Source organism: Elephantulus edwardii, unplaced genomic scaffold, assembly GCF_000299155.1.
Source record: "Elephantulus edwardii isolate Elephantulus edwardi_28Jun2011 unplaced genomic scaffold, EleEdw1.0 scaffold00028, whole genome shotgun sequence".
In the NCBI taxonomy this organism is placed as follows: Eukaryota; Metazoa; Chordata; class Mammalia; order Macroscelidea; family Macroscelididae; genus Elephantulus; species Elephantulus edwardii.
The window spans coordinates 8,787,082-8,802,281 of NW_006399778.1; the positions used below are offsets into that span (position 1 = coordinate 8,787,082).

Sequence of the window (15,200 nt, forward strand, 5' to 3'; positions counted from 1 at the left end):
TTTTTACACTATAAGTGGCAACTAAGCACATGGACCTCACTAGGTAGAATATCTCCTCTCATTGCCATCAGGTCAAAACTGACTCAAAGTAGAACCTTGGGCAGTTTGAGGAAACTGTAAATTGCAAAGGAAGAGATGGCCCATCTTTCTCCTGTGAAGCTGCTGTTGGATTCGAACCACTAGAGAGGAGTGCCTTTGGATTAACAGCTCAACTCTGTACGGATCACACCACCAGAGCTCCTGAGATGGAATACAGAGAAAGCAGATGGACTATTTTTCTGGAAAGAGACAATAGACAGACAGCTCAATCTCATCAGCGAGAACAAGGTTAGGACTACCAATCATATACAGGTTCAAGTTGAAGCTGAAAAAAAGGAAAATAAGTTCATGAGAGCTGAAGTACAAACTTGAATACGTAGCACCTAAATTTAGAGACTATCCTGAGAACATATTCAATGCGATGGATAGTAACAGCCAAAGAAGATCAGACACGTTGTGGCAAGGCATCCTACGTGAAGCAAAATGTCATTAAAAAGATAGGAAAGAAAGAAAAGGCCAAAAGGGCTGTTAGGACATACCTGGACTTTGCTCTAGAAAACAGAGAAGCTAAAGTGTGTTTCATTGACTATACAAAGCATTTGGTTGTGCGCATCATAACAAATTACAGGTAACACTGCAAAGAATGAGAACTCCAAAATGTAATTGTGTTCATGTAGAATGTGTGCATAGTCTTAGAGGTGGAACAAGGGGATTTAAAATCAGGTGCGTCAGAACTGCAGCCTTTCAACTTATTTCTTGAATCTGTATGCTGAGTAAATCATCCAAGTTACTGGAGTATATAAAGAAGGCAGCAGCATCAGAATTGATGAAAGACTCATTAACAACCTGAGATCGGTGATATGCAGATGGCACAACATTGCCTGCTTAAAATGAAGAGGACTTGAGGCACTGATGAAGATCAAAGACTACAGCCTTCAACTTAAAAACAAAAATTATCACAATAAGATCATTGAGGAATATCATGATAAACATAGAAAAGACTACAGTTGTCAAGGACTTCATTTCACTTAGATTCACTGCCAATGCCCACGGGAAGTAGCAGTCAAGAAATTAAGTTATATTGCATTGGACAAATCTGCTGCAAGAGATCTCTTTAAAGTGTTAAAAAACAAGATACTACCTTGAGGACTAAAGTGTGCCTCACCCAACTCACAGTACTTTCAATTGTTACATATGCATGCTAAAGCTGGGCAATGAATAAGGAAAACTGAAGAAGTGATAAAAATGTTATGGGGCTGGCAAAGATATACCCTGGCTGATGTTCTGTTGTTATGTGCCATCAAGTCAACCACGACCCATAGTGACTCTATGAATAATGACTCTGAATGTCCTGTCCTGAGCCGACCTCACCCTCTCTGACACAACTGACCCCATTGCCACAGTCATTGTATCAATCCATCTCATCCAGGGTCTTCCTCTCCTGTACTGACCTTCTGCCCTTTCAAGCATGATGTCCTTCTCCAAGGACTTGCCCCTCCTGGTGACATGTCCAAAGTATGTGGACTGGGTTTCAAAATCCTTGTCTCTAATGAACAAACTGGCTTCACTCTCTCCAGAACAGACCTCTTTATTCTCTTGGCAGTCCATGGTATGTTCAGTGCTCTTTTTTAGCACTACAACTTAAAGGGATTGGTTTTTCTTCTGTCAACCTTAGTCATTGTTCAGCTCTCTGATGCATAGCAAGCAACTGAGAAGGCCATGGCCTTGATTAGGCACACCTTAGTGTCTAGGCTGACATCATTGCTCTTTAACACTCTGGAGAGGTTCTCAAAGAGGATTTTCCCCAATGAAACTCATCTTTTGATTTCCTGACTGCTGGTGCCAAAGGTATTGACTGTAGAAGAAACATATATACCTTGGAAGAAGCTGATTCAAAATGCTCCCCTGAAGCAAAGACGGTGAGACTTGATCTCACGTACATGTTAACAGGAGAGATTAGTCCTGGAGAAGGCCATCAATGCTTGGTAAAGCAGAGGGTCAGAAAAAAAAAAAAGACCACAGATACAGTGGCTATAATGATGGGCTCAACAGTGAGAACAGTGTAGGACTGGGCACTGTTTTGTCTACTGTACTGAGCTTTGTTTGCTATGAGCTGGAAGTGACTCGATGGCACCTAACGACAAACAAGTTCATTTGTAATGACATTCCTTAACACTCTCTTATGTCCTCAGCACAGAGACAAAAGTATGCTTTAGGTGATAATTTCTGTAGGAATGGTTCCAGTTCAGAGAGTCAACAATTAGTGAATACCTGGGGTGCTTGGCAAAGTGGCTAATTTCTGCAAATTCTCCAGCAGAAGGCTCAAGTTTGGGAATGTTGTCCTCATAGCTTGAAGGAGTTTTACCAAACTCTCAGCAGTCAGGGTCTTCTCTTTAGTCACTTTGTGCAACAAATTTTCTATTGTCTCCTTGGGTGTTCCACCCTCGCAGCAATTGAGAATCACCTGCAGTGGCAAGCAATCAACCAGACACAGTTACTGGCAATTCTAAACTTATCTGACACACCACTGGAAAACCCAGCAAGATGGAATTATATGACGCTGTGGCTCCAAGCCTTCTTCTTCTGGTCTCTCGTGTTACTATTTGCACAGAATCTTCCTTGTGCAGTCTTAATAAAAATACAAAACATTCTCCACACAAATCATGCTATGCAGATCTTTCTTCCTCAGTCATAGGTCTGTGTATATTTTCTTTCCTTTTTTCTTGCCTCTAATAGTTTTTGTTTTGTGGAAATATTTTAAACTAAGCTTTTATGATGCAGTATCTTATATCTAATTTGATTCTTTAGCTTTAGTCCAGGCTTTAATATTGAGAAATACAGACTGGGAATGAATTAATAAAGTCACAATGCTTTTCCACCTCTGCTCCGTAAAGAACATGACAGTGGTGCAGGTAATTTCAGAACAGTTCTATCACTTTACTTCTTTTCACTTTATATACATAGTGATTTGCATACCTAGAAAACTGATACATTAGTACGTGGCTTTGACAATATATTGAGAGCACACTTCTGGATTATTTTTGGTGTGGACTCTATTATCTTCCCTTACCATCCTCAATGGCCATGCACATCAGTAGGCTCAGCATTCAACAACTGCCCTCCCTCCTTTTCCCCTTCATCTGCTGGAGGATTTTCTGAGGCAAAGGGTTCAGGGCTCCAGCAAAAGGTTAAAAATTAAAATATATGACAGACATTTTACAGATACATTCTCATTACAATAGAACTAGCTCTTAAGAGACTGAAACTCAATATTCATAACTTGGCTCTTGGGGAACTGATAAAACAGGGGATTATTTCAACACATGTAATCTACAGATTCTTAGTAACTGAATTTTGAGCTTCCCGTTGGGAAGATGCCAGCTCTCAGGAGAAGCAGTCGAACAGACCAGTCAGAGAGGCATGCCAGAGACTGCCATAACCAAATTAACTCCTCTTTTAAAATAGTGACATTAACTTGGTTCTGTATCTATAGAAGAAATAGCTCAGTGTGTGTGTGTATCTAAAATAAACCACGCTAGTACATTTCTTGTCAGTACAGACACAGTCACTCTCTTTAAGGTCTACTATGCACTAGATTGCTCCTAGATGAATCATAATTTAAAATTTAAGAGCTCCTATCTAAAAACCATACTGATTTCAGTGCTAAATCTAGAGTTCTTCAGCAACAACCTGATACGTAACGAGGCAGACAGATACTATTAAGAGTAGTCACCAGATATTTTAAATCCAGACTGACTTAATTTGAACCCAGGTCTAAAATTTATTGCCTGCGTGATTTTGGACAAGTTGTTTAATTCTTTAGACCTTAGTTTCTTCACCTGCAAATAAAGATAACAGTTACCAATTCTTGCACGGTCCTGTACAGGGTTCTGTAACATGAGGCTGCAATTTGCAGAGTCCAATGTAATTCCTATGACATGTGTGATCTTTAATAAATGGCAGTGGTGATTTATGAAGAGGCCGTAGAGATAGCAGAAACCTTGGTGGTGCAGTGGTTAAGTGCTCACCTGTAACCTAAAAGTGGACGATATGAACTCACCAGGCCCTGGGTGGGAACAAGCTGTGGTCAGTTGCTTCTGCAGACTTACAGCACTGAGAGCCCTGCAGGCAGTCCTGCTCTCCTGTGCAGGGCTCCTGCAAGTCGGAGTCAGCTGACTGGTAGTCAGTTTGGATGGGCATGCACAAGGATTAAGAGAATGTGCTTTGTAGAAAGAAGCCTGGGTCCCAGGACTGGCCCCAGCCAAAGCGACAGTGAGGCTGTCGGTAAATTGCTTAAACGCCTGTTTCCTCATTTTAAAAATTAAGGTTATGTTCATAAAGTTGCTGTGAGGATTAAATTCAGTAATGTTTAAAATATCTTCAACACATTGCTTGGCACACAGTCAGCAATAAGAAACTCCCCAGCAGCTAGAATTATTATTTTTATAACTGTTTCCAATCTTAAAGACATTCCTAGTTACTGCTTCTTATAGAATTCAGGATTTACAGAAAAGAGCCAGAGAGCCAGGATTAGCATCATTCCATAATAGAAAAAAGTTCTAAAGGGCGTGGGTGCGTGCTCTACATGACATTAACACAGTGGTTACTGAATTGACATTCACCTCTATGCTCCCACTTTATTATTTTGCTTCAATTTTAGCAAAGAGTAGTTTAATGAAGCTCTCATGGAACCCCAATCTTAAGAAGTGTTTCTGTAATTTATAACTAATTTGAGGTTTTCTGCTTCAGCCCTTTCTGTCAAGTAAACTGAAAGTGACAGAAGAAAATGACAGTGTGGTCTGTCTTACTGCAGAGAATGAGGCTTAGTTTGAGTTCCATGTATAAATGCTATTTTGCCAAGATAATGAAACAGTGCAAAGGACACAATCTGGCTAATAAGGAAAAGGTCTGAATGAGTAATGCAATGAAATAACTAAACAGGGAATCAGGTACACCTCGAATCTGAGCTATAGAAGAGCCTGAAATTATATGTAATTTGAAGACCAGGAAGAAAACAGAGGTTTAATCTTATTTTATCTTTCTCTAATCAGTTCAAAGTACTTCAAATTTTAAAAACATAATTAACTTGCAAAATGCAACTTTGAAATTTTATTAGGGGAGTGGAAAGTTTTTTCTGGGGGGAGAAGCATTTTTTAAGAGGGGAAAAAAATAAAGCAATTAACATCACTCAGGGAAAAAATATTCTAGGATCTAGTTCTTCCTATCCACCCAGTGCTGGGCCATTATACCAGTGGTTTCAAAACATTTTCTCTCCTGAACATTTAAGCCACTTCCTTGAGTTTGAAGAACTGATGCTGTGAAAGTTCTCTATCCCTGCTCCTTCCTTACAGATATAAAAATATTTTTAGTACAAAGTTGAAATCAATAACACCAACAAATACAGTTATCCAGTTGCCTTGAGAAGTCATGCCAGCAGTTTTCAGGGACTTTAGTAGAGAGCTGGTGGGAGACCAAATTGGTACAACCTTCTTGAAGGACAATTTGGCAATACACACCAAACACTAGAAAATCTTTATACTCTCCATCCCAAACTTTTACTTTTAGAAAGTATTCTAAAGTAACAATTTGAAAAATACATAAATATTTGTGTGCTAAAGAATAAAAAAAGGATTTGTGTGCTAGCATGTATTCTTTAATGTGATTGATAATAGCAAAAATTTGGAAACAAATGCTCAACAATCAAGAAAAAATTATGACAGTCATTAGTGAGAATATAAACCTGCTACAAATCTAGAATATAGGCAGCAAAAGACATTCACAATGTATGAAATAAAAAACCAAGTCACGAAATTACATGTTTCAGAAAGCTCTATCTTAGGATGATATAAATAAGGAAGAATGGAAGCCTTGCTCCAACACATTAGCTGTGGCCACCTCTCAGTGGTGAGGCTGCAAGAGGCTTGAAAGTTTTCCTCATTTTCTCAGGATGTCCAGTGTGTGCCATTTTTTTTAAAAAAAGAATACGTGTTATAAGAATTACAGACAAGTCTTTAACACTTTAACTCTTGGCCCAAGCTGTTTCATAATAAAAACAGACTGAGTCAGAGCAGGACTATCACCTGGTTACGCATTTATCCATCCCTCTGTCCAAACATTTACTGTATGGCTACAGTGTGCAAAGCCCTCAGCACGCTGCTGCAAGGGATACAAAGAAGCATGAACAAGAACCCTAACTTCAAGGTGCTTACTATGCAGTATGGATAAAAATACTGCAAGGTGAAAAGTGCTATGTGCCAGAAAAGATGGCTTTTTTTAAGAAAAAAAGAAGAGCTGCATGAGTTCAGAAGGGGGAAGAAATGCTCGACACAGTTACCCTCTTCTCAGCACCAGTCAGGAATTCTTCCTTGGCTGTTTCCAGGAGCTCCACCATAGGTCTCAGCTGTGTTACACACTGTATCAGGTCCTCTTTGTGTTCAAGTAACAGAAGAGACAAGGTCTTTCCCTCCTCTCTGCTCCCTGGGGGAGAAAGAGTTAGAGACGCACAGGAGAAGCTAGTCAATTTGAAGAAAATGACAGCATGGTTTGTCGAGAGAGATCTAACAGAATAGCAAAGTGATTCTCAGCTTATTCTGTGCACCCAAATGTAGACTCTCTTTTAGCAGAGGAAAATACTTTATTATTCTGTTTAAACTCTATGAAAGGAAAAATGTTTCATTTATCTGTCGAAACACAAAGCTGCAGAGCCAGCCAGAGGTTAACTTCTGGTTGGCAAGGCCACTGCTTTGTACCTAACCCAAATGAGAGAAACTCCAGCCTTTAAGTGCTGTCAGCGAACCACCTCACCCTGGGCACTCGGTCATTGATTTGGATTCAAGGGCAAGAGAACAAGAGCTGGTATTCTCTAACTTTGAGGGGCCAGACTAGTTAACTAGGGGATGGAGATAGAGACTCAAATTTAGTTTGTATATATTTAACATGCAGCCTTTGGAATTACACACAGAACTTGTGTGAGAACCAGGAGACAGACTAAGCCATCATGTCAGTCTCTTATTGGATGAACTTCACAGCATCTTCTCAGGACAGAACTCAGTCATCCAGGTGGATGAGGTTTCTTCCTACCTTTTGGCTGCACTGCTCTTCCATCTTGCAGCTTTCGACCGAATAGGGCTGTTTTTACTGCAGGATTAGAATCTTGGTACAGCCTCAACAGGGATACAACAGTCTGGACATCCAAGCTCTCATCTCTTACTTTACTCAGGATTCTCTGGAATGCTGAATGTCCTTCTTTAGTCTCAAGACATTTCATCATTATCTGTGGATGAGAGAGAGAGAGAGAGAGAGAGAGAGATATTAGTCTGCCCCAAGAATCACATGCTCTTTGGATTTGGCAAGCAAGACCCTCAACATTTGACCCTGCCTACCTCTTAGCAGTTCCTCCCCACCACACTTCTTCCCCAGCAGTGCCCTGTGGTAGCCATAGAGCCCTGCTGTTGCATGCTTCCATTCCTGTTCTCTGAGGACTTCAGGGTCTACCTCTTACAGGAGGCCTTCCAGCCATGCTTTCTTCCTCTTTACTACTTTTAATGCTGTATACAACATACTGTAACATTCCCCACACCCCCTTACTAGTTTAAAAGAGAATTTTTAGACTCCTTAAGGACAGGGATCATTTCTACAGTACTGTGCCCTCGGCAACTAGCTTAGCCTGGCACAAAGTAGGTGTTCACTAAATTTTTAACCAACGCAATTAGATGTACTTCTTACCTAATTATAACTTTTCTGAATCTTATGACATTCTGAATGTTTCTTGGGCAACGATATCTGAATTTCAAATTGTGTGAACTGTCATTTTATTATTTGAGAATGCAATTAAAACCTCAGAATTTAAAAAGAAGGAACACTTTAAATCATTTACATTATGAATGAAAGAAATGAGGTCTTATTACTTTTAGATATATTCTGTAACTCAATTTAGGCTAACAATGTGTTGGCTTGTAGGTGCCAGGTATGAGAACACATATCAATTATCTTGTGCTAATGATTCTTTCTAATCTGGAGGGGCTTCAAAGTTCCTTCTCAGTGTTTTGTTGTTGCTTTTAAAACACCTGCCTAATACTGCTTCCACAACATGTTTCACCTCTAACCTTAAGCCACCTGACCTTTCTTTTGGAGTTCTTGTCTCGATTGTTACTCTCCTCCGATTTCAGCAATGCTATGGCATGTTGAATGAGAACTCATCATTCTGACTAATCTCTTTCAACGTCCTCATTAGTTCTTCTTCTAAACTCATAACTATAATTAGGACTTACGAGTGGCTCAATTTTAATACTTTTTTCTTCATACTTCCCCTCTTGAAAAGCTCTCTCCCAAGAATAGATAACATTTGTATTCAGATAACCCTTCAAAGATTCTCTTGAATTCTGAGCTCTCGGGTTCAAGCTCGAACCATATGGTTTCTGCTAGCTATGTCTTTACCTCCAAAAGGGCCACACGCCTAAACCCACTTCACTACTGGCCTCTCTTAAACGTATACGGAGCGCACATTGGCAACCCCAGTGGTGAAATCCACCCAACCTGTGTTCCTTTCTTTGGTCTGACAGAACATCTCACACAAATGCGAAGAAAGCAGATTTCATACTTCTATTGTAATAGCGTCACTATGAGTTGCAGGTGACTTGATGACACATAACAACAATAACACTGTAATAGGAATGAATTTGAAAATATTTGAAATGTGAATCTTAACTTAATTTGTGTAGTGCAGTGTGTTATCTTATGTGCTGCTAAGAAGTTCTGACCCACCAGCTGTTACGAAGAAAAAACATAGGCAGTTCCTTCCCATAAAATTCACAGCCTCAGAAACCCTACAGAGGGTCACTGTGAGTGAAAAATGACTTGACAGCAGTAAGTTTTCTGTAAGATCTTTATATTCCTACTTTGCAAACAACAACATACATTTGATGTTTTTTTTAGTGGCAATACTATAAAATTCTACAAACTGCCACCAAAATGCTTTCTCATAAGAAAGTCTTCACAGAGTAAAAAGTTAACATTTGACACACTGACACACATACACACAACAATCTCATAAATTCCAGTTATTACAAAATCCAGCTATATAGATGTTCATGATAACTTCTGGAAGTAATCATGCATTTACAGTTCTTCTTTGGAGAGATGTTCTCTTGTCTCCCCTCCTAAATTAATAAGAATTAACAAATGAGCTAGACCTCTGTGTTCTTTGGCTTTGTTTTAATTGGTTTCCTGATCACAGAAAGGCATCTAAAGCTAAGGGAAACTCAGGTACAACAGTGTTGTAACTGACATTAAAATCTCACGGGAATAAGTAACTCCCACAAGCCACAGTCACACCCACTCCTGCTGTGTCAATGCCGACTCAGTGCAACCCTTCCTTGATTTCTACAGCTGTAAGGCCATAAATCTCTATGGGAAGAAACTGCCCATCCTTTTTCCCTGGGAGCAGCTGGTGGATTTGAACCACTGACCTTTCTGATAGCAGTGTAACATGCAATGCATTATGCCACCGGAATTCCTTTGCATGAAGCTAAGGAAATTCTATTTTAAAATTAATAAATAAAAGACATAAAGAAACTCATTAAATGCTCAATGCCCTTTGGTCACATTAATCCAACTTTTTGTGCTTTTGCTGTCAGCTGCTCTATGATCTCTTTAGACTATCTTTCCTCTGAAAGCAGGAGGAACCCTGTGGTGGGCAACCTTTAAACTGGCCTCCAATGACCCCTGCCTCCTGGTTTTCAAGCCTGTGGGCTAGACATAATCACATACTTCCATGGAAGAAAATACAGGGACAGCAACTGGATGCCACTTCCAAAGGCAGGTTACATAATGACTGTAGATATATTTCCCCTCTCTCTCAACCCTGGTTCTAGAGGATGCAAGCTGCCATGTCGTGCCGTAAGCTGCCCGACAGAGACACTACACGGTGAGGGACTTAACGTCTCTGGCCAGCTACCAGTGAGGATACTTGGACGTGGATCTTCTGAAGCCTGCTAATAGGCCTGTGAGTGCTCTTAGAAGGAGAAACTTTCATAGTTGAACCTCGAGGTGACTGCACGGCTGGCTGACGTCTGGATTGCAGCCTTGGAAGGGACCCTGAGCCACAGGAGAAGCGGAGCCACACCCAGATTCTAACCCACAAAACCTCAGATACCAAATGTTTGTTGTTTTAAGCTGCTGATTTTTGTTATATAACAATAGGCAACTATTGATAATACCTTTAGTTAACATGTTTTGTCTGAGGTTTGTTGTTATTTTAATTTTCACTTTGGTTTTTTTCTTTTTTCTTTTTCATCTTAATTGAATTATGTCATTCTATTCTTGACCAGTGCTGGGGTTCCCCCCACCCCATTTTTCCCACCTGAAGCTCTCTAAATATCGCACATCCATCTCTCTCTCAGTATCCAATTTGTGTAGCATTACTATTTGAGCCAGTGGGGAAGAGAAACTTTCATCAATGGTGGCATCTGATCCGCTTCTCATTATCCCACTGCTGTCTCCCCCTCTGCAGAACTACTCAGCAGTGAAATTAAAACATTTGTTAACTTCATTGCTCAGTAGTGATGCTAGCGTGACCATCTGGGGAGAGAGGCAGGGGTGGGCTGATGAGAGGGCCAGTCAGAAGCAGTCAGCTGCCCGGACAGCCCTGCTCACCACTCTTACTTCCAGAACCTACTGGGGACCTGCACACGAGCCAGTTTATAACTATTAGTCCATCAGTTCCCAAAGCTGCCTGGGGCTCCACAACAGTGAAAAACCTTTTCCAGAAATAGTGCATCTGCCTCAACAGAAGGGTGTCACATATTGCAACGTGCTGGGGTCCACTGATTGCTACCATGTAAGAGAACTCTGGAAGCTAAAGCATCAAGAGTGCAGTGAAAGGTCTAAGTTCCTTAACCATATACGTGGAATCTCTTTTGAGTCTAGAGCTAAAAGTACCTCCATGGTCCATGGTCAGATAAGCAATCAAAGTGCTTTCATCTATGAATGAAATGTTGTTGTTGTTATGTACCAAGGAATGGTCTCTCTTGGCCATGTGTCCTAAGTATGCAAGACGGAGCTTCAAAATCCTAGCCTCCAAGGAGAAACTCCAAGGTTTCACCCTCTCCATTTGTTTTCTTGGTGGTCAATGGTATATTTCAAGACTAGTCTCCAACATTATGCTGAGTGAATAACTCAGTCCCATAAGGACAATTATTGTACAAAACCATTACTGTAGAATGAGTATAAGGATGCAAGCGGGTGGAGGGGGGGTGGAAGCAGAGAAATGAAGATGGGCAGGGGAGCAGAGATTAATCATGGAGTTGTACAATTTGATGGGGGGAGAGGGAAATTGGAAGAATCTGTACTCAAAAACAATGTATTAGAATTATGTAGATAAACTAGTATAAAAAAATTTTTAAAAGCCTATTCTCCAGCACCACAATGCAAAGATTATTCTCTGTCATCCTTAGCCACTGTCCAGCTTTCTGATGAATGGCCCAGATCAAGCATACCTTTGTCTGACCTGGATGTGCTCACCAAGTTGTGCCAAGAAATTTGAGGGACAACCACCTGACCAACTGACTGGAAGAGATCCCTATTTATTTCTATTCCAAAAAAAGGTGACCCAACAGAGTGTGGAAATTATCAAACAGCATCACTAATATCACACATTAGAAAAATCCTGCTGAAGATTATCCAAAAACGACAGGAACCATGTATCAACAGAGAACTACCAGCACACAAGCTGAGTTTAGCAGAAGTCATGGCACGAGAGACATTATCAACAATGTCAGATGGATCTTGCCAGAAAGCAGAGTATCAGAAGAATATCTGTGTTTCACTGACTATACAAAGGCATTTGACTGTGTGGATCACAACAAATTGGGGCTAACCTTGAAGACAATGGGGATCTCAGAACACCTGACTGTGCTCATATGAAGCCTATACCCAGACCAGGAAGCAGTCCTCAAAACAGAGCAAAGAAACACTGCCTGGTTCAAAAGCAGGAAAACAGTGTATCAGGGATGCATCCTGTCTCCATACCTTTTCATGAATAAAACAACAATCAGTATATTTAAAGATGGGGCCATTTCACTCCCCTCTGTGATACTATTTCACCCTTTCTTTATACACAAGTCTTTTAATTGAATTTCTTTTCTAATTTGTTTGCTTTGTCTTTTTTTAAAATTTTTCGTTTAGGCCTCCTCCACATGCTGGGGCTTTGTTTGTTTGTTAAATGTGGTTACATGCTATGATTCATAAGACCTGAGAACAACAGATCTGAACTTGCCCGATCCTGTTGTGCCTGTGCCATTCTAAATCATCTCTGACACACTTGAACTCAGTTATAGACACTGTGTCAATCCTTCTCTTAGAGGGTTTTCCTCTCGACTCTGACCCTCCACCTTTCCAAGCACTGACCCTCCTTACCACATGTCAACAGTCCTTTCTCCAAGGACTGACCCTTCCTTACAACATGCCCAAAGTATGTTGGACAGCGTTTCACCATCTTTGCCTCCAAAGATGAAACCCTGGTTTCACTTTTTCTAAGACCTAGTTGTTCTTTTGATAGCCCATGGAATATTCAATACTCTTCTCTAATTTCTTCTGTCATCCTGGGTCATTGTCTAACTTTCAGATGCATAGCAAGTATTTGGAAAGACCATGGCTTAGATCCACTTTAAACTGACATCCTTGCTCTTTACTACTTCAGAGAGTTCCCTGACAACAGTTTTCCCAAATGCATCTTTTCCGGTTTTGACTGCTGGTACTAAGGGTGTTGACTGTCCCCCAGGAAAATGAAATCTTTAACTACGTCTATCTTTTCTCTATCTATCATCATGTTGTCTACTGGTCCAGTGGTGAGGATTTTTGTTTTCTTGATGCTGAAATGCAATCTGTAGTGATGACTACAGTCCTTGATCCTAGACTTTGAATCTAGCAATCTGAGTTCAACTCTTGGTGGGACTTCCATATACTCAACAGTTCTCAACATTCAACATTGATTCCAACACCGTGTGTACATATATCCACTTTATACCCACACCAGCCTACAAGGCATTTCCACTCAACTTTTAGATGAGAATTCAAATTCAAACTCAAACTCAAACTCACTTCTGTCAGTTGGAAAGGACTGATCCTCCTACAGGTTTTTGGAGGCTATAAATTACATGGGAGGAAATTGCCCACCTTTTTCCTGTAGAGCAGCTGGTGGATCTGAACTGCCTGCTTTTAGGTTGGCAGCATTAACACTATCGACTAGGCCACCAGAGCTCCCTCAATGATAATTAGAAGTTAAATAACCCAAGGTAATGTGGCAAATAAGCAGAGAGGCCTGGATGATTCACTACACCCATTTCACAGATTTGGTGGTAATCCCTTTCACCTAGTTCTATCGTCCAGACATTTGAGTGGAATCGGAGTTCTATTTTACTTAAAGAATCAATGTTACTTTAAACACAGAGTGGCATCTAGACGATCTGTGCTATTCTTCTTGGTCACACTTATTAGTATAGGGACAGGTATACAGTAAGTGCTTAATAAATGTTTAACTGAATGGAACCCCCCCTCATTTAGTTAAACTATCAGCATATTTATCTATAATTGCCAATCTCAGGCTTAGTCATTAACAGAAAAGAGATTTGGAAAAACATGACTACAATAACTTGTCTTTATCTTCCGTAGATCTGCAAAAAGAATCTGACTCACTTCTGAAGAGAATTACCCAAGCCTGTGAGCCTAGTGCACAAAACACAGACTTGTACTTAGCTTCCTGACAAACCTCTATAGTGGTGACATAGCTGAAAACATAACGACCCACATAAAGGAAGAGACTTGTGTGTCTTTGAAATAAAGCTGAGAGATAAAATGTTATAACATCTCCAGCTTGGGGAGTCTTTTAGAACTTTAGGTGAAAAGTGGATTAAACAGTAAGAAAATCAATAGTAGAAAAGTTATCTCCTTATTTTAGTAAAAGATTCACTTTGCTCTATACACAATTAATTAAAAGCAAGGGAATGGTTAGGAATAGAGAAAGAAGATAATTAAAAGTTCTGGCATAAAATCTGGGGAGAAGAAAAAGTTTAAGCCAGACTTTAAAGAAAAGTTTTACTCAGCTGGTCCAGCAAGCCTCTAGGTCAGCGCCTGCTTTTCCAAATCGGAGGGGATATTAGACTGAGTCACAGAGAGGAAAAGAACATTTTCCCGTCACAGCACCCAAGAGATTTCTCCTTAATCAGTTTTGGCTTTGGTTTCACACAGTCCCAGCAACCCAGCCTCTTCGCATGTTGATGCAATCACTGCTCACGGAATGGCTTTGCCACCTTTCATCATTTATCTCAGGAAGTAAAATAATCAGGACATGGGCTCATGGCATCCTCCCTTAAACTCAACCCAGCCAGTCACACACACCATATTTCAGCAAAGAGAGAGGCTGGTCCACCTTCAAAGAGAATGCAGCATCCCTCACCAGCTTCAACAAGACACATTGAGGAGTAAATTAGTTTTTTATTAGGCTGCCTCAAGTTATGTCATGATAATTAAACAAGTAATAAGAATTATAAAAAAATAAAAAAGAAAACCCTCAAAGTTCTTAAGGGAGCTAAAAATGTACAAATGGAAAAAACAAACAACTTCAAAGCTGTAGCTGAAACTCAGGATAATGCTGTTCCAAGTGAGCAGTTCTTAAATGTGCTCATCATTGAAATATTCCGGCAAATTTCTGTGTACATTTCCACTAACAAATAACAGCTAGTGTGGCAGCATTTCTTTCCAGTTAAGATATTCTGTAAAGACAGGGACCCAGTCTTATTTACACTTCTTTTCCTAGCAAACAAACTCAGTGCCTGGCACACATTAGTAGCCTAGTAAATATTTGTTGAAATGGTGAAAAATGGTTACTTAGCAGCTCTTTCTTGATGCCCTCAGAACAGTTAAAGGTTCAGTACAGACATGATGACACTGCGACATATATCATCATACATCAACAGTTGGGTACATCATTATATTTCTTAGGAGTGCTTCTCAAAATGACATTTACAGAAAACAAGAGACTCGAGATCTACCAGGACCTTCAAACAATATGTTTTGTTTTTTTTTAATTTAGGTTGTTTATTTTTCATTTCAATGAACATCTACAGAGATTTTGGGATTCCATTCATTCATTGTTGCACCCTTCT

General features: G+C 40.1%; 1 protein-coding gene across 2 annotated transcripts in view; it reads right to left on the minus strand.

Moving 5' to 3' along the window:
- ZBTB40 (zinc finger and BTB domain containing 40) overlaps positions 1-15,200 on the minus strand; it is a 54,504-nt gene that overhangs the window by 20,718 nt on the left and 18,586 nt on the right. The window contains exons 3-5 of one of the 2 annotated variants that reach the window (XM_006883550.1): positions 7,120-7,312; positions 6,374-6,516; positions 2,311-2,503 (exon numbers count right to left, since the gene is read on the minus strand). In XM_006883550.1, coding sequence (XP_006883612.1) covers positions 2,311-2,503; positions 6,374-6,516; positions 7,120-7,312 — 529 coding nt within the window. The remainder of the gene's footprint in view (positions 1-2,310; positions 2,504-6,373; positions 6,517-7,119; positions 7,313-15,200) is intronic. The other variant, XM_006883549.1, reaches the window with a different exon arrangement.